At 39.3% G+C, this 24,050-nt stretch overlaps 1 protein-coding gene across 1 annotated transcript; it reads left to right on the top strand.

Annotated features, from left to right (window-relative positions):
- The first annotated feature begins 19,509 nt into the window (after positions 1 to 19,509).
- Positions 19,510 to 21,963, top strand: LOC122052372 (putative pentatricopeptide repeat-containing protein At5g52630). Its single transcript, XM_042613857.1, has one exon. It carries the CDS (start codon positions 19,510 to 19,512, stop codon positions 21,625 to 21,627), a length of 2,118 nt encoding a protein of 705 aa, XP_042469791.1. The 3' UTR covers positions 21,628 to 21,963.
- Positions 21,964 to 24,050: the final 2,087 nt, after the last annotated feature.

Below are 24,050 nucleotides of genomic sequence, written 5' to 3' on the forward strand. Positions count from 1 at the left end.
TCTCCCATGGTTGATCAAATCTAATCATTGGTTCAAGTCAATTTTAATTTAATGAATCTCTATTCATTGAATTAAATTGACTTAATGAGTCTAAGTCCAAATTAGACTCATCTAACACATGAACCAAATTGAGTCCAACTCAATTAGTCTAATTTGGATTACTCTTAATCCAATTTGGTTCATCACATGGACCTAATCCTTTAAGTTCATCAAATGAACTTAATCTCCATCTAATTGCCCTTTGTGTGTGACCCTATAGATTCTTATAACATTGGCAATGCTCCTAAACCCATTTAGAAGCATAAGTAATGAGCGGTATCTAGCAACACATCATTACTACCCAAGTTATAAGAATGTTGAGATCCAACATCACCTTGTGACTACTAATTGTGACTCTTTACAATATATGACAAGTGTCCTTCTATCCTTGACATCTAGATTGATTAATGTGAGGCATAGACCGTGTCATCTCTAATCAATCTAAATCTTGAATCCCAAGTAGACTCACTTAATCAAATGAGCTCAACATCTCATATTGACTCATTTGGGCATGACCATACACTTAGTGGTCTCACTCTATCAAGAATATCGATGTTGTTGGATCGAGAAGCGCTAGAGGGGGGGGTGAATAGCGCTCGTGGCTATTTTTAAACGTATCGGAATCGTAAAACTATCAAAGTAGCTATACGCAGCGGAAATAACGAATGCAATCACAGAGACACAAAGGGATTTACTTCGTTCGGAGCCTAGGTCGACTCCTACTCGAAGGCCCGCGATCCTTGATCGCTTTCGGTGGGCAACACTTATAAGTTCGAAAAAGAGTACAAGATTTACAATTAGTACAGTAATTAAAAACAAGTATACCGACGACAGAATCGTAATCTCGAAGCTCCTGGTCGTCGTGGACTCGTAACAGCACTTCAGGGTCATTGATTGAGCAGCACGCAGCACAAGGATAGCTTGGAAGTTGTTGCTTTGAAGTGCTGGTCGAAACCCCCTTATAAAGGGTGTTCAAGGCGCCTTGAAGGCTGTTCAAGGCGCCTCCATGCTGCCTGGTCTTCCGCGTGGATCAAACCTGACCTGGTCGAATTTCATCCATTCAAGGCGCCTTATATCCCTCTCAAGGCGCCTTCCAAGGCGCCTTCTCCCTTCTCCAAGGCGCCTCCAATGGTGCTTCGCAGCCAGCTCAGCCATTGCACCCGAGGCGCCTCCAAGCTCCATGAAGGCGCCTCGGACACTGTTCATCCGAGGCTTTAGGTTGCTCCTTTGCTCCTGCAAGACACGTTAGTCCCCAAACACTATCCTGCAACACAAAGTTAGCACAATAAACATTATTGAAGAAGTATTGACAGTCTCCGGACTGTCCGAGTCTGACTTCAGGTTTCCGACCGGAAACCCTAGGTGCTCTACGGGGAACGCGTCCTCACCTACTCCACTCAGGAGATTTACCTGTTGCCAGTCGATCCTCCAGATCGACTGGATTTTTGCTCAACACTCGATGCTTCCGAACTTTCTGCTGGACATCCGCTTCCCCGGCTAGTCCAGTCTTTCACCTGGTTCGCGACACCACGACTTTCCACCTAGGGTTACCACCCCCTAGGACTTTTGCCTGAAGCCATCGACCTGCCAAGACTTTCCGCATAGGGTTACCACCCCCTATGACCTAGGGTTACCATCCCCTAGGGTTTTCACCTGCCTAACCGCAGTTAGGACTTTCCTGAAATACTCACTCAACATGTTAGATAACAAGGAATCTTAACTTTGAATCCCTTTGCCATTATCAAAACTTAGGTTCGATCGTCGGATGCTTCCTGCACTAACAGATGTCTCTCCCATCATATAGGAGGGATAGATCCCATCTACACCACTCACATCTCTCCACATAATTTGTTACATACCCAGTAATCGTTTTTATAGTCCACCCAGTTACGGGTGACGTTTGACGAAACTAAAGTATGTAACTCCTTATGTAGGGAACCATGGTGACTTCAAGTCCAGGGACTAATAGTCATACTAATAGCCACATAAGAAAGTATATGACACTCATATAACGATCCATGATACTTTCTCATGGCGGGTCATTCAGTATACATTCTTTAATGCATACCCATGTGTCAACTTGATATCTCCATATCCATGACTTGTGAGATCAAGTCATCGAGTTGACATACATGCTAGTCTCGTCGCATTAACATTGTCCTTGAATGCTAATACTTGACTAGAAATGATTAGGAGTAGTGTTCCCTATATCATCTCACTATCGATTCAACCAATCGATTGATATAGGTAAGAACCTTCTACTCAAGGACGCTATTATACTTAGTTATTTGGCACCAATACAAGTAAGCACAATAACCATAAACAAATGTCTTTATATATATAAGAATATGATACAACGAGTCCATATAACAATTATTAAATGATTGGCTCTAGGACTCTAACTAACATGAATACCTCAAAATCTTAAGATGTTGGAAATCACTTCCTGCATTTCAGAATAAGAATAATAGTAAAAAAGATGTTCTATCTGGATGTCATACTCACTAAAGTTTTAATAATCATGATGTTTCCTAGGAGAATATATGTTAGGATCATATTATGAGTCATCAGCCAGAATTGGACCTACAAACTAATTTTATGAGAAAAACTGGAATGGTTTATGCTTGTGCGTATCCAGTTGGGGTATCCATATAAGGCGACTAACTTTCACAGTCATGATTAAATTAATAGTATCTCACAGTAAAAAATAACTTATGCATTGTAAAATAAATAAAAAATGTTATTCAAGCAGTCTAACCATTCAAAATATTCTTGATTGTCCCATTAGGGTTCCACATTGATTTCAGGTTGAACTCCTTAACCTAAGCTTCATCTGAAAATATTCAAAATTATTCAAATTTAATGATCACATATTCTATTGTAATCCACAATGCATCAGATTCATGCAACTTTCTTAACCTGGAGTAATAGTTGCACATTTGATTGCTACGTTGTATCTACAACCATATCAAAATAATTTTAGAAGAGATCAAGACACTATACTATCAATTAACAATTCAAAACAGATTTGAATATTGCTTAATTTTCAAAAACTGGTTTAGTATGCCAAGTCATTCCTAAAGTTAACAATATTAGATTCTAAGAAATAAATTGCAAACAAAGGTTAGACTATTTTGAACACAATAAAATCCATTAACCTGGTACTATAAATCAGTCTAGATGCACTAATTGACTAGGTCTGCATAATGTCCATTATTATTGAAATATTAGCAAATTACTAAACGTTAAGAAAACACACCTTCAAACAAGAGCTAACTACTGCCTCGGCCTCGACTTATCTGTGTGCAGTCTTTTTTAACTTATCTTCTTAGTTATGAAAAAGTCCTAACTACTTTTAATATTTAATATTGACCACAAACCACAAATACTTGTGCAAATTCCTAAACATATCACTTAGCACTAGGCAATGGGTTGACTGTATATAGAGCGGTCAGACGGGCCAACCCGTGGCAGGGCGGGTCGGTCCGTGGCGGGCTAATCATTTGACGGGACGGGGCGGGCCAACCCGCCAACTTGACGGGTTGAGAAATTTCCAACCCAACCCATTTTAAGGCAGGTTGCGGGTTTGGCGGGCCAACCCGCGGGCCCATCAAAATTTTTTTAAAAAATTTAAAAATATTTCATATCTTCAACATTTTACTTCGAAAAAATTTTCTACAATTAAATGTATACATAAACATGTATTTTAAATATAAATGAACACAAACAAGTACTTATGTTGGATGAAAAGTACTATTTTTATTTCAAAATTATAACAAAGAAAGATAATAAATTGACCTAAAACTTAACTTACATATGTTTTTCAACCCGTGGGCCAACCCAAGCCCGAGCGGGCCGACCCGTGCGGGTCGCGGGCCTAGGCGGGTCGGCCCACGACGGACTTGGGTTGATAAAATTCCAACCCAACCCGCTTAAATTATTTGGCGGGACGGGCCAACCCGACGGGCCCGACACAAATTGACGGGTCTAACTGTATGCCACCTGCATGTGCTTTTTAAAGCATCACTTGTCTTCATGTTGCCCTTTTTAGACTTCCAATCAGTGTGCTTCAACAAACAATTACTTATCCGGTCAATTATGGTCTCATTCCTCATAGAAATGCACAGCTTAATAAATATTTGGACTTGGATTTGGGTCAAGTTTAGATAGTGACATTGTATAAACAAATTAGATTTAGATCAAGTTCATGTTTGAAATTTGCAGCTAACCTCATATACATTTATGTTTGTAATCAGAAGGTTTAGAAACTATTTGTCATATTTTTGTAGGATTTAGGTAAAAGAAATAAGAACCTGAGACAGATTTAAACAAATTCAGACAGCAAATACATATCAGGCTCAAGTTTAGGTAGTATAAAAATGTAGGTCCAGACTGGTATGGAACTACATGAGTAGATCTACATAATATAGTTTGGTATGGAACTACAAGCCAACTTTCTGAATCCTAAGCAAGCATGCCCAATATAAAGTTCATTAGTCACTTCTATCATGATTATGTCTACCATATCTTTTACTTACCCTCCTGCTACATATTCCTTTCTTTTCACAATAAGTGAAATTGTCCAGTACGACATCTAATAATTGGCCAATAAGTGAAATTGGGCAATTATGTAGGCTATATATACAAAAATGGAAATGGAGTTCAGTAAAAAAAAGGTTTCCTGAAACTCCAGAATGTGCAGAGGCATACAAGGTTTCTTGGAACTCCATCTAAATGACACTGAGTATATTTTATATGGTGGACCTATAATTTCTCTAGATCTAGAATATTATCTGGTCCTCTAAAATATTTTTCTCTTTCACACAAAGAAAGAAAGGATGATACAGAATCCTCAAAAAGAAAAATGAAAGAAACAAAAACTATAGTAGTTCAAACAACCAAGAGATTGTCAATAAACAGAATACAGTTGTCGGAATGCATAACTTCACTAGATCTACCTTCAACATTTCCTCTAAGTCATCATTATACAACATGTGAATAAGACATGCAACAAAATTTTGCTCCTCCTTGAATTCCTCTTCATCAATCTACATCCAAAGGAAAGATAGAGCACAAAAGAAATTAGGTTGTTAGCAGTATAACTTAATATAATACCTACATTATAAGGAGATATAGAAATTTATCTCAAGCAACAATGCTTACACTCTTGACCGGCCAAGACTCTTATTTAGAAAAAAAATAAATGCACTTTATATAGAAACTTTATCTAACTGGAAAAGAGTAATCCAATGCACACCTCATCATCTTGAGTTTCATCAACATCTTCATATGCCCTTTTACCACAGTAGTTATGAACATCTTGAATCAATATGACAATCTAACGGTATAAAATTTTAACCTCTATAAGATTTTCTCACAAAAAAATGGTTACCTAGAAGTTGCAGGAGAGACACATCCACTTGCATTTGCAATACCAAAACTATAGATTAGCATCCTGTTCTTCCATGGCTTTCAATGATTTGATAAGCTAAGAGAAGGGGTTGCTTGCTTGGATCTGAGAAGGTGAGCATGGCTATAGAAGGGGCTGCTTATTCCCTCTCCTAGTCAGACTGCTACGAAGAGGTAACGAAGAGCACTAGGTCAGCCTGCTATGAAGAGAGAATGAAGGTGGGTGGTTCGGCGGAGATGTTCAATGAAAGAAGGATTCAACTTAAAAGGGTTATGCGGAAAGGAGTTCAGAGGAGCGGTTAGGTGGAGAGGAGTTCACGAAGAGGGGATCGCCGGCATAGAGGGGGTTTGACAACGTGAAGAGATAAAGAAAGAAAAATGTGAAGAGATCGTGGATGGAAATTCTTAGGGTTTGAGAAGGCAAAGGAGAAGGGAGACACGACGGCAAAAAATTTCGGGGAGAGGGAAAGAAAAACTCGGCGGCAAAAAATGGCAAAGGGAAAAAAACGGCGAGGGAAAAAATAATGGTATTCAACAACACTTAATAGATAACGGGTTTTAAAAACCGTTATTGTAACCCCAAAAAAAAGTACACATAGACAACGGTTTTCAAAAATCGTTGTCGTAGCCTTTAAAAATCGTTGTCGTAACCCTAAAAAAAGCATAAATAGACAACGATTTTTAAAAATCATTGTCATAGGCCAAAAAAATTGCTAAAAAACAACAATTTTTGTTAAAACCATTGTTAAAAGGCAAAAAAACAATGATTGGGTATAAAATCATTGTCGTTTGAGTGTTGTTGAATGAGGATTTTCTTGTAGTGGAGGTTTCCTCCACCAAAAAGGAGTTCGTACTAGTAAAAGGTTGCTGGGGCTTGATCCACCAAAGGATCACAGGATCGTCCACCTTACGGACAGTCGTGGAGTAGGAGCCCTAATCTTTAAACCACATAAACAAATGTGTTAGCAGTTTGCTTGTTCTTTCTTGTCTGTAGCTTTCACATTTGTATTTGCTTGTATTTCCGCTGCACTAACGAATACATAGGAAAGTGAACGATTGGGGTAAACAACTATTCAACCCTCTTCTTGCTGGCCCAACGACCCTCAACAATCTTGACAGAGCTCTTAGTTCCCCATTAACCTAGAACTTTTTGGCGATGTCAACCCTAGCACCCAAGGAAGATCTTCCTCATTTACTTTTGTTTCTTCTTCTTCCTCAGGATCTTCCATATGACGCTAAAGGAACAAGGATAATATCTCTTCAATTAGGTTCTCTTGTCATGCTTATGTATTTATTTTCTTATGTCATGCTCATGTTGAAACTAGATTTTTCTTGTTCTTGTTTTCTTATGTACGAATTCTTATCTAGTTTTCAGAATTCATGCAGTTTAGGTTTTTACAAGAACTAACATGTGGTATCAGATCTTTGCATTTCATCATTTTCATGGCTTGTAAATAGCTTAAGTTTTCCATCAATTTGTTGTGTATGATTGATCAAATTTTCCTAGTATAACACAGTTTTTTCATTGTCAAAAATCATATAAGAAAAACCTAGGATAAGCTTGTTTTCATGGATAACTAGAAGATCATACAGCGGAAGCTTCCATTGTCACTTCAGAGATATGCTCGGTCTGTTAAGGTACTGTGTCAGAGACACTTTACTGACAAGTCTTTTTAGGAAAAACTTTGAAAAGCGTGCTTGTCTTGGGGAGCATGCACATGCGTTGTAGGAGCTCTATATAAAGAGGGGTCCAAGCATCAGCGGAGGTATGCAATAGACACTATTCGTGCTATTGTTCATTCTTGTTGTTGCTCTGCCTTCTACATCATCACCGGTGACTAACTTGACTTGACCGTCGGAGGGCCAACGCCGGTGACCCCTTCCTTCGCTTGGTACTGGCGTAATCTGTGTTGCAGGTCGGAGCGGAGTCTACAGGTCGTCAGCGGGAGCACCACATCCCCATCTTTCCATCTTATCGACTTTCAGATAGGATCAATATACATATAAAATGGGATAGTATGTGTGTCAAACTACTATAAAAAAATTATATGAAATGCACACATCAACTAGCACCAACAAAGAGCTCAATAACATAGGGAGGAGATGCTAGAAGTTTCCTAGACCAACTGACAAATGAAAATGTCGAGACTACCACACTTTTTATGAAGTTGGTAACCATGCAGTACAGTGGTAAAGGAAACATAAGGGAGTACATACTGGAGATGTTCAATATAGTGACAAGTCTAAAAACACTAAAACTTGATATGTTTAAAAGTATGTTAGTGCATTTCATCTTGATGTCTCTACCTCTATGATTCACTCATTGTAAGATATCATATACTACTTAAAAGGAAAAGCAGATATTGAATGAGCTCATTGCTCAATATACAAGAGGAGGGAAGACTAAAGATTAAGACATCTAAGAGTGCTCACTTAACATCTGATTCTCAAAGTGTGAGCAAGAAGTGAAAGATAATTAATAACAAAGAAAAAGGAAAATAAACTGCATATTCTAGAGGCAAGGGTCATAAAGAGCACAAGAAGAAGGATAAGCAATTCATTTGTTTATTTTGTAAGAAAAAAGGTCATATGAAGAAAGACTATTTCAAGTATGCCAACTAGCATGTAAAGAAGGGTAAACTTCTTAACTTTATTAGTTTGGAAGTCAATTTAGCAATTGTATCCACTAACATTTGGTGGATAGATATCGGTACTAGTACTCACATAAGTATCATTATATAGGGTTGTCTTAGGAGTCGACTTTTGTTTGATAGTGAAATCTATATCTATATAAGTAATGGAAAGAAGACTGTAGTCGATTCTATTGGTGTTTTTATGCTTTATTTAGGAACTAATGTCTATTTGGATTTAGAAAATACTTTTATTGTATCATTTTTCAAACAAAACTTAATTTTTAATTTCTTATTTGGATAAATTAGGTTATTCTTGTTCATTTAGAAATGGAACGTTTAGTATTTTTAATTCAATTTTGATTGACAATGGTTCCTTAATTGATAAGCTTTATAAATTAAACACCTTTACTCTTACGGGTGATAACGTAATACTGCATAGTATAGGTACAAAATATAAATTGACCAACGATAATTCTTTCATGTTGTGGCATAGGCATTTAGGACATATATCCAAACAACGCCTAGAAAGGTTAATGTCACATGAAATTCTCGATTCCTTTGACATGTCAAACTTTAGTATCTGTATAGAGTGTGTTAAGGGGAATACTACTAATAAAAAGAACAAGGAGGTTAGCTATTGTAGTGATGTTTTGAAGCTAATACATATGGACATTTGTAGACCATTCCCTAAGGCATCTTGGAATGGACACACATATTTCATTAGCTTCATAGACAACTATTCTAGATTTGACTATTTATATCTTATTTATGAGAGGTCGTAATCTTTGAACATACTTAAAATTTTAAAAGACATAGTTAAACTTCAACTAGATAAAAAATTAAAGTCATCTTATCCAATCATAGAGGAGAATATTATGGTCGATATGATGGATCAGGTTAACAACGTCCATGTTCTTTTGCGAACTACCTTGTTGAGTATAAGATTGTACCTCAGTATACCATACTTAGTACACTTAGTCAGAATGGTGTAATTGAGCATTGCAATCAAACTCTAAAAGACATGGTGAAAAGTATGATGACCTTCACTTCTCTACAAGAGTCTTTGTGGGGTGAGACACTCAAGACTACAATTTACTAACTCAATAGAGTACTTAGTAAGATAGTAACTAAAACCTCATTCAAGATATAGACCGATAGATAACTTAGCATTAGACATTTATACATCTGGGGTTGTCTAGTTGAGGCTAGGCCTTACAGGCCTAACGAAAGGAAATTGGAATCAAGAACAGTTAGTTGTAATTTTGTAGGTTACTCTGAAAAAAATCAAGAGGGTATACATTCTATAATCCCTTTAAGATATCCTTCTTCGAAATGGAAAATGCTAAATTCATTGAGGACAGTGGGAGTAATAAAATCAGGAAAGTATTTTTTGAGGAAAGCATTGGCGATCCTTCTGTGGTCACTACTAGTGTAATCAGCAGCTACCATACCGCACATTATGAATATTGCACATCCAGTGAGTGTAGTGAACCAAGATATTCTCATGACATCTCCAATGTAATTGGAGGAGCCTACCATTGAAATTAAGGAATTATCTCATATTAATGAGCAAGTACCTCAACCACCTGAGGCACAAGTGTCTTTAAGACAATCCATAAGGAATGGAGAACCATAAATTCTCGTGATTATATTTATCCCCAAGAGTATGATTTTAATATAAGGTTAGAAAATGGTCCTACATCTTTATAAGAAGTCAAACAACACTCTAACCTTGAAAGGTGGATTAACGCTATGTAAAAGAGTTGAAGTTTATAGTAAACAATGACGTTTGAAAACTTATTGAATTATTTGAAGGTTTGAAACTCATTGGTTATAAATGAATATATAAAACCAAGCGGGATTCAAGGGGCAATATCAAAAAGTATAAGATTCGTCTTGTTGCCAAGGGATTGATTCAGAAAGAAGACATTAATTATAAGGAGACTTTCTCACATGTATTAATAAAAAACTTCCTTAGGATAATCATAACACTTTAGCTCATTATGATTTAGAGTTATATCAAATATATGTGAAGATTGCATTTCTAAATGGAGACATAGAGGAGTTGTATATATATAGTGCAATCAGAGAACTCTGAGTCTAAGGACTCAAAGCACCTAGTATATACATTAAAGAAGTCCATATATGGTTTAAAACAAGCGTTCTATCAATGGTATCAAAAATTTGATCAAGTGGTTACTTCATATAGTTTTAAAAAGAACCTTGTTGATCAGTACATATATGTTAAGTTTGTTATACTTGTTTTGTCCGTGGATGATGCATTACTTGTGAGTAATAATAAGGGTCTATTAAATAAAACCAAATCATTTCTATCTAGTAATTTTGAAATGATAGAATTTAGTGAAGCATCTTTTATTTTAGATATACAGATCTATCAAAATCGTTCAAAATATTAGTACATTTGGCACCAATGGTCTAATCTAAGTTTTGATGAATGACATGTTGATTAAAGTTAGATGCGTTGTGTGATCTAACCTTTCTAACAAGTGTGTAGGACTTGACTGGTCTTACACCAGGCTAAAATCCAGCTAGGTCTGGAGGACTTGATAGCTGGTATAGAAGTCTAGATAGGTTAAGGAGTGACTTAATATTTGGCAGAAAGTCTGGCTGGGTCCGAGACCTAACAGCTGGCCGGAATCCAGTTGAGTCTATGGACCTGACAACTGGCAGAAAAACCTGGTGGGCCAAGGAAGAATTAAATGATTCTGTATAGTAAATAAGGTAAGTCACTAGAGAAGAGTATGTCAGTGAGGACGAGTCCTATTTAGGGACTTTAGGTGCATGTTCAATTTATGTTCATTTTGGAAATTAAAATTGAGACCATGGATAGATCTTGGTCTCGGACAGATATGAGCTAAGTCATAAATTGATCATATTTTATAATTGTGCTAACCTTATTTTGAGGTTACACTATACTTTTGGACTAACATTAGAAATCAATATAAGACTTGATAAATAGTGCTCAAGACGCCTTCAGTGATGCTGAAGGTGCCTTGAATGCTCAGTTAAAGAGTCCACGCGGGAGGACGCAGAGGTGCCTTCTAAAGGAAGGCGCCTAGGACAGGGGCTGGAAGACACCTTCGGTCGGATAAGACAAAGGGCTTCATCGATGAGATAGAGTAGCTTTGTCGGGATAAAACCTTGAGAGTTAAAAGCACCTCCAGTGTGAAAGGCGTCCTCAATGCTCTATAAAAGAGATGTTCGGCCAGTGCTTCATACATATCTCTTCTACAAGCTTTTGCGCAACCATTTGATGCTTTGACTGCTCTAACTTCTACTACTACTCTACTACGATGCTGCTACGCCCGACTACTTGTCACGCCCCAGAGAAGTCCCCGTCCGAAGAAATTTCGGCAGCATCTCCCCTGTACGGCGGACAATCTGAATCTTTCTACATATCTCCATACCTCAGCCACATGCGGCTGGAATAATAACAACAAAATAAAACATCACCACGCAGTTATATATAATCAAACAAAGTAGTAATACTCTGACTCAAAAATCACCCTACTCAACTACACTTGTAAAGCTCAAAACCGACGAACTCACCTCTTCTGCCGTCCAGGCAGGCACGTAGTAAAAAAAAAACACATTGAATACAAATCCATCATCATCACAAAAATCCATACAACAACCAAGTATCCAAACAAACCAAGTCCACACATAATCAATAAATGCAAAACAAAACTAAACGATATATAAACCATCGAGGTCTGCAGAGATCTAGCACTACGTGCTGTGGGGACTAGCGACTGGAACTCCCTCCTGACAGCATCAACCTGAAAATAACGACAATGGAGGCGGGGTGAGTCCAACACTCAGCAGGTACAATTGATATGCAAAGTAAAGAAATAACACCTAACACTTATCATGCGTACAGTCTCCTGATATAATAAAGATAAAAATATGCATCTGAAGTAAACAGGAGAGGAACTGTACTAACCAGGACCTGAGTATAAGGACAAACAGTCCGAGTGGTATAGGAATCCTGTATGCATGTCAAACATAGGTATCCAAACAATATGCAGCATATAAATGCAGCAAGCACAAACACAGGCAATAAATACATCATGCATATGATGCCAATGATGTGTCCTGGTCACCCCTGACGCCAGTCGATCATCTCACATACAATAGTGAGGCCGAGTGGGTAGGGCTGTGACAACCGTGCACTCTGTCGTCACTACTCTTGAGGAGTGACCGAGTGGACGGGATGCTGTCGGAGTACACCTATCCTCCTACCCCAAATCATAAATGGGGGAGCGCAATGCTCTCATCTCCCGGTACTCAAAGACGGGGAGGAATCCCTGCCGGATAACACGTTGTGTCACACTACCCATGAGCGGACTAACGGTGCCTAACAGAGTCCCTGCTGCAACACACTCAGCCTGAATCGACCACTAACCCATGAGTGGTGGTGTGTGCAGATCCATGTAACTGGCGATGTGCTCAACAATAATGGAGCGGACTATCGCACAGCATGCAATCATGCAAATGGTGCATGGCACTAACCACAAAATATCCTGACCTAATCCACATGTATATAAAAATGCATCATAGGTCAACGAATCAAAACAATCCAAAGGTACACAGAAGGTATAAAACCTAGGTCCTGAACATGGTAAAGCATGGTATATCACTACCCCTATAAGCACGTATAATTAGGTAAAATATACATGAGATGCAAACCAATCAATCAATCAAGCATGTACCAAGATTTGGGTAGTGATTAACTGAAACAGATAAGAAACACAATTAATGCAACATGTTAATTTCATTACTAAGCATATCAAAGACAAAAAGTCAAAAGTACCCGCCTCCAAAAGAAAGGTCCAATCCGGTAATCGAGATACTCGTCTCGTATCAATGTCCTGTAATAAATCGTACAATTTAGCTAAGTTTAATTATAACTCAAATAGTTAAACCAAAACTATTTTCCTTCAAGAACCCTAATTAAATAGTTAATCATAATTAACCATCCCTAATCCAAAGCTTAGGGTTCCATTCCTAACAAAACAGATCAGAAGAAACACACTTACCCTAATGTGCGAACAGCGATCAGATGCCTATCTCTCAACCAAACATTGTTCTGTTGAAATCAACCCTAGCAAAGATTCAATTACTTCCAAGAATCAATCTAATTATACATTAATCATCTCATTACCCTACTTCTTACCTTAATCCATAGCCCAGCAAATCCATAACAAAGACAACTTGCTGTCGGGACAGAGATAGCCGTTGGAAATCAAGAAATGCCCTGCAATGACCAAAATTTCCAGATCAAAATGAAGCTCAAGAAATCGACATCCAAACAACAACCAAATTTCCAGAACAACCTGAGCACCTTACCTCTTCCTCTAATTGCCTGCGATGACCAAGAACCTGACGAAGCTGCTGCTGGAAACCCTAATACCAGACACTCAAGCCGATATAAAGGTGGTTGCTGACACTGGACTGCTGGCTGATCGGTGTTAGGGCACTGCATATCAAGACTCAGTGTCGGCACGTCAGCGCTGAGTAAAGTTAGGGCAGAAGAAGGGTGGTCGACGCCCTATAGCTGGCGATGGATCTGAGCTCAGGGGGCTTCCTCCTCAGGCGACGTCAAAGATAGCCGAAGATCTGTCGGCTTCAACTCGTCTGCGAGAGAACAGAGAGAGGAGGAAGGAGAGTTCGGGAAAGGAGAGGCGTCGGCTGTGGCGCGAGCGCAGTGGTGAGGGAGTTGGTCAGCTCTCTGTTCCTCGGCGTCGTCGGCGGCGGCGGCGGGCAGAGAAGAGGAAGAGGGCATCGGCGTCAACCAAACACAGTGGTGGTCGGCTAGGGCAAAAAGAGAAATCGGCCGGTGCTCGTGTGGTGTGGTCGGAAAAGAATGGAAATCGGCGCTGCTCGGCGTCGGAAGAGCGGCGGAGGAGAGGAGGAAAACCGCAGCAGCCGGCGGTTAGGGCTCCGGCACGCGGCACGCGGGGGAAACGACACGGTATCGGGGAAAAAAAATAATAATAAGAGAAAGGATTTAGGAAAAGGAAATAAATAAATAAAATTTTTCCTCGCTTAATTGGGTAGCCTAAACAGGCTTTCCCGGACCTCGTTTTTATCCCTGTTAACTCGTCCGTACGAGCTCCAAAAAATTCCCGAAAAATTTCCAAAAATTCCGGAAAATTCCCCTTGTTATTTCCTCTATTTTCTGGTATTTTACACTACAACTAAGGAGTCATCCAACACTAAGCTCTATCTGACTATCTTCAAAAGTGTTGGTAATGAAAGTTTATATTTATACTTAATTACTGCTTCAAGGAAAGTGTAGCTTATTACACTTATCCTCATTTTTATTGTACTCGATCCCTTCTTTCGACGGTTTTAGAGGAGGTTATTAGTGGATTACTTGTCATAGGTCTACGGGACCTAGGTCTTGGAGTAGAAGTCGCTGAAGGCTCTAAACTAAGTAACTGACCGAATGTGTGTGCTTATTCTATTTTCGTGTTTAGTTTTTCCACTACGTACTTATTTTATAAAATAAAAGAGATAAGTTTTCTAAAATCACGTGATTCCCCCCCCCCCCCCCCCCCCTCCCCTCTCACGTGTAATCGATCCTACACAAAAGATATTTTTGGACTTTCACAATAGATCTATATTGAAAATGTGCTTATAAGGTATGACATGCAAAACTGTATATCTAGTGACACACCTATATTAAGAGGTGACAAATTCAGCTTGTAGCAGTGTCCACAACTTAAACTTAAATAAAAGAGATGGAATAATTCTTATATGCGTCAACAATTGAAAGTTTCATGTACGCATAAGTTTATACTTAACTAGATATAAGATTTATAGTGAGAATGTTAGGCAGATATGTAAGTAACCTAAGACAGTTGTACTAGAAAGTGGTTAAGAAAGTGATGAAGTATTTGCAAAGAACTAAATGACACATGCTCACATATCGAAGATTAGATCACCTAGAGGTGATTAGATATTCAGACTTAAATTTTACCGGATACTTGGCTAGTAGGAGGCTCACTTCAGATTATATTTTCATGCATACAGGAGGGGCTATATCTTGGAAGAGCATTATGTAGATGCTAGTAGTCACTTTTACTATGGAAGCAGAGTTAGTAACATGCTACGAAGTATCTAATCATGGGATTTGGCTCCGGAACTTCATCACAACATAGCGATCATTGATGGCATTAACAGACCACTAAGGATCTACTATGATAATAAACTCATAGAACTTTATGTCAAGAATAATAATAATAGTTCATCAAAATCTAAGCATATTGACATCAAGTTTATAGAGGTTAAAGAAAGAGTTCAGAGTCATCAGGTCATGGTAGAGCACATTAGCACAGATTCCATATTAGCCGATCCCCACTCACCAAAGACTTGATAAGGTATTTCATGCGCATATTGTGGATATGAGAGTCCTTCTTATGGAAGAAGAACTCATCTAATTAGAGTCTGTATTTATTTTATTGCTTTATATTTGATAATAAAGACAAACATATTTATTTTGATTATTGTACGTACTTAAAGTTTAAAACATTCACGAGATTTTATTTGTTTATTTGACATTCTGAATTATAACATCATGATTTATTGTTGTTGTTTAGCATTTAATATTTGTAAATGTGATATAGATTCCTTTTGGAATTATAAAGTTTGATCATGATTTATTCTTACAGTTTAGTATAAAGTATTTGTAGATATGATCTGAGCACTTTTGTAGTCACCTTAGGACCAATTAGAAATTGATATGTATTGATCACATTTCATGAAATTTCTATATTATACATTCACATCTTGATCTATATCATCAATGATATTGGTATTGTGATTACTATTTGGACTTGCTACAATTATATATAGTAGATATAACCTCTTTAGTACTATACTAGTGAAGTTAATAAATCAGAATATTTACAAGGGTATCTTGTACACATAAAGTTTGATATCAATCAAAGTTTTACTTATATTTCACATACAACTCACATGTAGCCTAAGTGAGATATTGTTGGATTTTATTATCCCTATTAGGTGAACTTATTTATAAGTTGAATATGTGAATACAATCCGAACTCTTTAGAGTGATCTAACTTATGTTTATTAGATTTTGGGTCATTGGATATGGGTTCAATGTGTAGAACCCTTTAGCTCACTCTGTTATTATTTACGGGCTGATAACATATTAGATTCTTATATAAAGGGTAGGTCCTCAAATGTTTAGAGTAATCTTGACAAAGCTCTTGATTTCCTATTGACCTAGAGCTTTTCGGCGCCATCAATCCTAGCATCCAAGGAAGATCTTCTCCATTTATTTTTTGCTTCTTATTCTTTCTCAGGATCTTCCAAATGTCGCTAAAAGAACAAGGATAATGATTCTTCAATTAAGTTTCCTTATTATGCTTATGTATTTACTTTCTTATGTCATGTTTATAGTGAAACCAAATCTTTCTTATTCTTATTTTTCTACATACAAATTCTTATCCGTGTATAGAATTTATGCGACTTTAGTTTTTACTAGAACTAATATATTACACTTAACATCAAAAAATATGAAAGAAATTAAAAATAATTTTCTCTAACTGAACGTGTTTGTCTTATTTTAGTTTTATTTTACAACAAAATTTTAAAAGATATTAATATAAATTAAGAATTTTTATAGGCTGTTTATCCACTAGCGATGAGTGGTGAACATCTTCATTGACGTTCCTGTAAAGGTATAGTTGAGTTGGTCCAAGGTCGACCTTAACTTTTAGAGACCCTTGGCGAAAAGAAAAAAGAGATCTCTATAGGAAAAAAAATATTAACGTACAAGTTGAATAGAGTTTAATAGAAAACTTGAAAATCAATATATTTTATTTAAAATATGATAAAATCCATATAAATTATATTTCTCAAGATTCTTTAAAAGTGCAACACCATACAAAATATATTTCTCAATTTTTTCCAAAAAATGCAATACCTACAAATACAAAAAAAAGTATAAAATAATCATTGAAAAAAATCTAGATCTTTAGCATTTTGAGAAGAAAAATCAACAATAAGATCTTCAAAATCAACAATAAGATCTTCAAAATCAAGTTTTTCTAATACCTAATTTTCGATGCATAAAATTATATTTACATTCAAATCATTATTATCATTTTTTCTCAATTCTTCATGCTCATTAGTTGCATGATTATGATCATCGTTTTCTTTCAATTCTTCCCACTCATTGATTGTATGATCATTTAGTTCTTCTTGATTACTCGATTACTCGATTGTTATTCATTTGTTGCATGATCATTTAGTTTTTCTTGACTTTCTTCTTATAATTCATTAATTGAATCTGTAGTTGAAGAGTCAGCTTTAAAAAACTTATGAAGAACACCTTTGTGAGTTTTAATAATATGTTCCACTCTCTTTTTTTTACTCCTAGATTGGTATTTCTTTGGAAACATGTTTGAACTATAAATTTCAAGTGTAAAAAAATAAAACACACAAAACTAGCAACGAAGCTAGCAATGAAACAAATACAAGCAGTGAAAATAATAGTGAAAGAGCAATAAAGTGTGGTTTGCGTTTGAAGCAATCAATATAATCTAGTCTATAATGATTAAAATTGGGATGATATATTTTAACTCTTTCAAATCTGCAAGAAAAATTATAAAATATTGGACTCCAATATAATATTAAAGATTACTATTGAATATTGATAATAAGAAAAAAATATAGATAAGTAGGTAACTTACATTGTAAGTTTATATATCGATGAAATTAAAATTTTAATTAGAGAATATACTTTTTTGATTTAATTAGAAGAGATTCAAAAGAGAAGAAGAGAAGATTTTAGCATTTATGATTCAAACTTTACTTTTCAGAGTATTCTAACTTCTATAAACGAATTAATGAAGAAAAAGTTGTACAAAGAATAAAATCTTGGAAAGAAAAAAAATGGATTGTTTACATTCTTTCTTTTTTTCTTTCTTTTCTTTTTTAGATTTTTTAATGGAAAATATATTTTTTTTGGCCTTTATTAAAACAATCTAATAATATATATATTTTTGGACCTTTAATAAAATAATCTAATAAAATATATTTTTTAGACCATTATTAAAATAATATGACAATATATATATTTTGGACCTTTATTAAAATAATCTAATAAAATATATTTTTTAGATTTTTATTAAAACAATCTAATTATATATAATATATATTGTATATGCATATCAAATTTGGGGGCCTCTACAAATCGGAGGCCCTAGGCTGTCGCTTCCAGTGACATGCCTTAGGGTTGACCCTGAGTTGGTCATAATAATATATAAGCATCGATTTTCAATAAAATCAGTGAAATATCTTTCCAACGTGATATGATGAGTATCAATAATTATGATATCAATCATAAACGTATAATATTTTTACAATGTAACAATAGTTTCCCTATAATATATTTAAAATTTAAATTAAATTATCTACTTTATTAAATTTAAATAATTATTTTTCACTACACACTAATTGACTATCTTAAGATTTCTATTAACTTTATTTTTTATTATTTTCTTCTCTTTCATTTTTTTATTATTTTCTCTTTCTTCCATATAATATCTGTTTTCTCAATCAAATTAATAAAATATAAATTTAAGGAATGAATATGGTAATATTTAGGCTAGTTGAGATGGTACTCTGGCATATGTAGAAATGAACGTGTTGATTGACTTAGAATATTAGTGTGATTGATAAATTGAATTTTCTATCATGATCTTATTTGGGTAATATATGTGATCATACCATCATCTATAGAATTAATAGTTGAATACTAATTGTCATCCAAATATTTACGATTTAATTTCTAGTTATAGTATATTTATAAAAATTATTTTAAAATTAAACGCACACCCAAATGATAGATTTCTGGATTACCCGCTGGAATGTTTTTTGATTTTTTCTGACAGACGATGAGAAAATTTTATAAAGTCGAATCGGTTACCACATGATTAATCAACCAGGTTAATTGAATTTATTTATTTTTTATAGCGGGATACTGAATTTATAAAAAAAAATTTATGAATTAGCATAAAATGTGGACGGCAGGATTTGAATCTGCGCCGGCAGAGCCCACCTAATATCTACTCATGTCCGATGACGAAATTACTCCCGCGGGCTGGATCAACCGATTAAGACGTGACATCCTTGCACAATGAGTCGTAGGGTCGAAGGTCCACGGACGCGCACTGGATGAATAATCTGGGCCGGCTGTGTTAAATTCAGGAGATATCACGCTTTACCCGGGCCAGCATTCACCGCTGATTTACCTTCTCCTAGGATCCCTGTGGGGCCAGGCCGCTGGGTGGTGGGACCCTTTTTTTGCACAATGTCCGATGACGAAATTATCCTATGTTATTCAATAAATCCGAAACCCGGGCCGGACCGGATGGGCAGCCAACTCCATATCCCCTGCCTCCTGCCCCGCTCCGCTCTCTCACTTCGCCCCATCTTCCCTGATCCCTACTCTCTCTCTGCCCTTCTGCACCACTGCTCCTCCCCCGCTCTTCCCCGCTACGGCCAGCAAGCCCATGCCATCGCCCTCACCTCCTTCCTCGCCGCTCACCCCCTCGTCGCCGCCCGCCTCATCGGCATGTACTCCGCTTGCTGCATGCCCAAAGCCGCCTCCCTCGTCTTCAATACCGCCCCGAACTCAGCCCTCTCCAATCGCGTCCTCTGGACCACACTCATCGCCGGCCTTGTCCGCAACGGCGATCACCGCGCCGCTATGGAGAAGTTCCGCACCATGCAGGTCATGGGCGTCCCGCCCAACAACTTCACCCTCCCCACAGTGCTCTCAGCCTGCGCCTCAGAGAGAGCCCTCCGCTTCGGCTGTCAGGTCCACGGCTGTGCACTTCGAACTGGTTTCGGTGCCAGCCCCTTCGTACAGAGCTCGCTTGTCGGCCTCTACTCCAACTGCTCCGATCTCGCCAGCGCCGACAGGGTTCTCCAGACGTCGGACTCTGACGACCCGGTCCCGTGGAATACCCTTATCGTGAACTGTACGCGATCGGCGCGGCACGAACACGCCCTCTCCCTCTTTGTGCAAATGCACCTTCGAGGCCTCGCGCTGGACGAGTTCACGTTCCCCTCCGCTCTCAACTCCGCCGCCTTCTCCGGTGACTCAGGAATCGGAAGATGCATCCATTGTATGGTTCTCCGGAGCGGCTTCGACTCTCACAGGCACGTTGCCAACGCCTTGGTGGACATGTACGTTAAGATGAGAGATTTCACTCACGCCCGTGGGGTGTTCGACCAAATGCCGGAGAGGGATGTGGTGACATGGACCTCCCTCCTCGTTGGACATGCGCGTCAGGGTTCTCACGAGGTCGCCCTTCAACTCTATTCCGACATGCTTGCCCGTGGAGTTGAACCGGACGAGTTTGCCGTGGCAGGGGTGCTGAGTTCCTGTGCCAGTTCGACCGCGCTAGAGCTCGGCCGCCAGGTGCACGCTGCCATCGTCCACCGCGGCCTCGATGCTTTCGTCTCGGTTTCCAACGCGCTGATCACCTTGTACGCCCGTAGTGGGTCCATCGACGAAGCCCGCGCTGTGTTCGAGAAGTCGCTCTGCCGCCGCGACGCGGTCACGTGGACGGCTCTCATCATGGGCTACGCCCAAAACGGGCGAGGTGGGGATTCCCTCCGCCTCTACGACGCAATGCTCCGGGCAGGAGCTCGTCCGGACTATGTGACCTTCATCGGCCTGATCTTTGCGTGCAGCCACGCTGGTCTCGTCGAATCAGGGCGAGTCCACTTCGAGTCGATGGAGAAAGTCTACGGCATAACCCCCGGACCGGAGCACTACTCGTGCATGGTGGATCTGCTGGGCCGGTCTGGTCGGGTGGAGGAGGCGGTCGAGCTGCTGGGTCGGATGGACGGCGAGCCAGACGCGACTGTGTGGAAATCGCTGTTGGCTGCTTGCCGGGTGCATCGGAACATACCGCTGGCTGAGCGCGCGGCGGAACGCCTTTTTAAGCTGGCGCCGGAGGACGCAGTGCCGTACGTGATGCTGGCAAATGTATACACTGCGGCAGGACGGTGGTTGGACGTGGCACGTGTGAGGTCGCTGATGAGGGCGCGCGGGGTGAGCAAGGAGCCCGGGTGGAGCTGGATGGAGGAGGGCGGAGCGGTGCACGCATTCAAGGCAGGGGACAGGGACCACGCACAGGTGAAGGAGATCTTTGCCAAGGTGAGGGAGATGATGCAGAGGATCAAGGAGGAGGGTTACGCGGCCGACACAGGGTTTGCTTTGCACGACGAGGAGGAGGAGGGGAAGGCAGAGGAACTGGCGGTGCACAGCGAGAGGCTGGCCGTGGCCTTTGGACTCATCAACTCCGCTTCCCATGGTAAGCCTATAAGGGTGTACAAGAATCTGCGTGTTTGCGGCGACTGCCACACCGCTCTCAAACTAATCGCTAAGGTGTATGACAAGGTTATCATTCTGAGAGATGCCAATTGCTTCCACCACATGAGGGATGGGATCTGTTCTTGTGGTGATTATTGGTGATTCCTCTCTCCCTTAGCTTGGGAATGGGCTTTCTTGACTCTAATCTCTAGTGACAGATGATCAATGCCACTTGTCAGAGTTAGTGAAGCTAAAATGCTGCTGTGTCAACATGCTGAAATCATCCGAGCGGCATGCTTCCTCGAGTCCCAGGAATGATACTCTGGGGCTCTGTTCGTATCGGTCATTCATTCATAGCTTAATTTAGTCTACGAGACATGGTTGAATTGGTTTCTGCATATAGAAGCTCTATTCTTATCATTCATTCATTCATAGCTTAATTTAGTGCCTGAGACAGGCTCGAATTGGTTATTGCCGGATTAAATTTATTATAATAGGAAGGGGTCGATTCTCGACAAAGTCGAACAATCCTATTTCTTGTGGTCAATTATAGCTTCTCGATTTATTTCCTCATATATATTTGTAGGGTTGATCGTGTGGATCGTTGGGATAGATTTCACTTTTTATTACAATTTATAGCTTAATCTACCAAGTGTATTGATCATATTCAGAATCTGAGTCAGACGAAGACCAGATGAGTTGTTGCTGATGTTGACAGAGAGGTGACTAGGACACCTTTCTTGTATGTGCCCACAAGAACAGGCTCCCACATGGCGCTGATGAACGACGATGATTGAGCCGACGATACTTGAACTCTGCGCACACTCATACAAGCATACGGGAAAAAGTCCCCGGAACAGGTCCTCCGACGCTCAAGTCAGGTACTTTTTTTCCAGAAGAACAGTGTACGATGGAGAAAGAAAAGTAGAAAATACGTGCGAATGTGCGAGTGAGTGTACTTGCGCAAGGGAGAGGACTTCCCTTTTTATATGACAGTACGTACATCTGGAGCCTGACTAATGTCAGGGAATGTTGGGTGTCAGGACTTGTCTGGTGATGGAGGACACATGACATCCTTTTGTGTGCTGGAAGAAGGTTCTATTCGTAGATGACCGTAGACTGTTGGAATATTCCCTGACATACAACAGTTATTACCTGACAGACGGTTACGATTCCCTGACCTTGTTGTCGTGTAGCAACCTTTGTCCCGACCGGGTATGACTAGGGCAGCTTGGGATGATCTGTCGGGTATAACACCTGACCTAAGTCTTGAGGGGCAAGGAGTTGTAGTGAGATCGTCCAAGAGATGACCAAGAGTTGGATGATCGGGAGTTGGCCTACTGAGAACTAGGTTTGGATATAACCGAGCTGTGGAAACCTGATCAGTTGGAGCAGGTTAGGTCTCACCTTGATAACCCACCATGTTTTAGATCAGGGTGTCTCAGATCTGGGGTCCTGATTTGTGCGAACCTGACCAAGAACCATGTTGCTAATGTCGTCAGACGGTCCTACCTCTTCTTTCCGTAACTGCTGACTCCCATGTCTCCTTGACTTTCTGACTGCCATGCCCCTTGACTTCTGACTATCACATCCTCTTGACTTCTGACTGTCATACTTTGTCGGACCTCATCATTATGCACGGTATCACAAGTCTTTCACAAGTATAGTCAAAGGAGGCTCAGGTCTGACTGACTAGATTTAGACGTCGATTTCATTTATTTCGCCATTATGTCCCTAAATGCTACTTCTTTTCCCATATCCTCAATCGCGTAACCTGTTTAATTACTCAATCAACCTAGGGAGAAGGATCATTTTAACTCCATAAGTTGTTTTCCCCTTCCCCTACTATTTAAAATTAGGTCGATCTATCACCCTCCATAATATCGTACTTTCTTTCTACTGACGCCCTTTATCCATGGATGTGAATTCTGAGTCGGATGAACTGCAGTGCCTCCATCAACAATTGGAACAGACCACTCAACTTCTTACCCAAAGGAGTATGGCCTTAGCCGAGATGACGGAGGATAGAGATCTTCAATTTTTTCTCCACCGGGACATTGAGGAACTTTAATTATGTAGGATCGAAAAGAATTTAGATACCTCCACAATAGCATGATATTGTCCACTTTGGGCCTAATCCCTCATGGTTTTGCTCTTGGGCTCTACCCAAAAGGCCTCATGCCAATGAAGATATCTTTTCTCTTATAAACCCATGATCTTTCCCATGTGTTTTCAATATGGGACTATGTTTGCAACCTTGCAACCCCAACATTCCCCCCCTCAAACAAAGGACCATAGGCTTCCCACGTCCGATCCTCGACCCACCAGGTCTTCCTGCCCCTCGGTCCACCCGACCTACTAGGACTTCATTACCTAGTCGCAACTAGGACTTCCTGCCTGGTGTCTAGTCATTTTGATCCGAACATAGGAGCCCCCACTATCTTTGTTCGAGGTCAATTTTGTACCTACATGACTCAATCAGACCATAGCTCTTGTGCACAGTCGGCGGTTAAACCTTCTGGCAGTCCGGACTCTGATACCAATTGTAGGATCGAAAATAATTTAGATACCTCCACAATAGTATG

Source organism: Zingiber officinale, chromosome 3A (genome assembly GCF_018446385.1).
Source record: "Zingiber officinale cultivar Zhangliang chromosome 3A, Zo_v1.1, whole genome shotgun sequence".
NCBI classification, from domain to species: domain Eukaryota; kingdom Viridiplantae; phylum Streptophyta; class Magnoliopsida; order Zingiberales; family Zingiberaceae; genus Zingiber; species Zingiber officinale.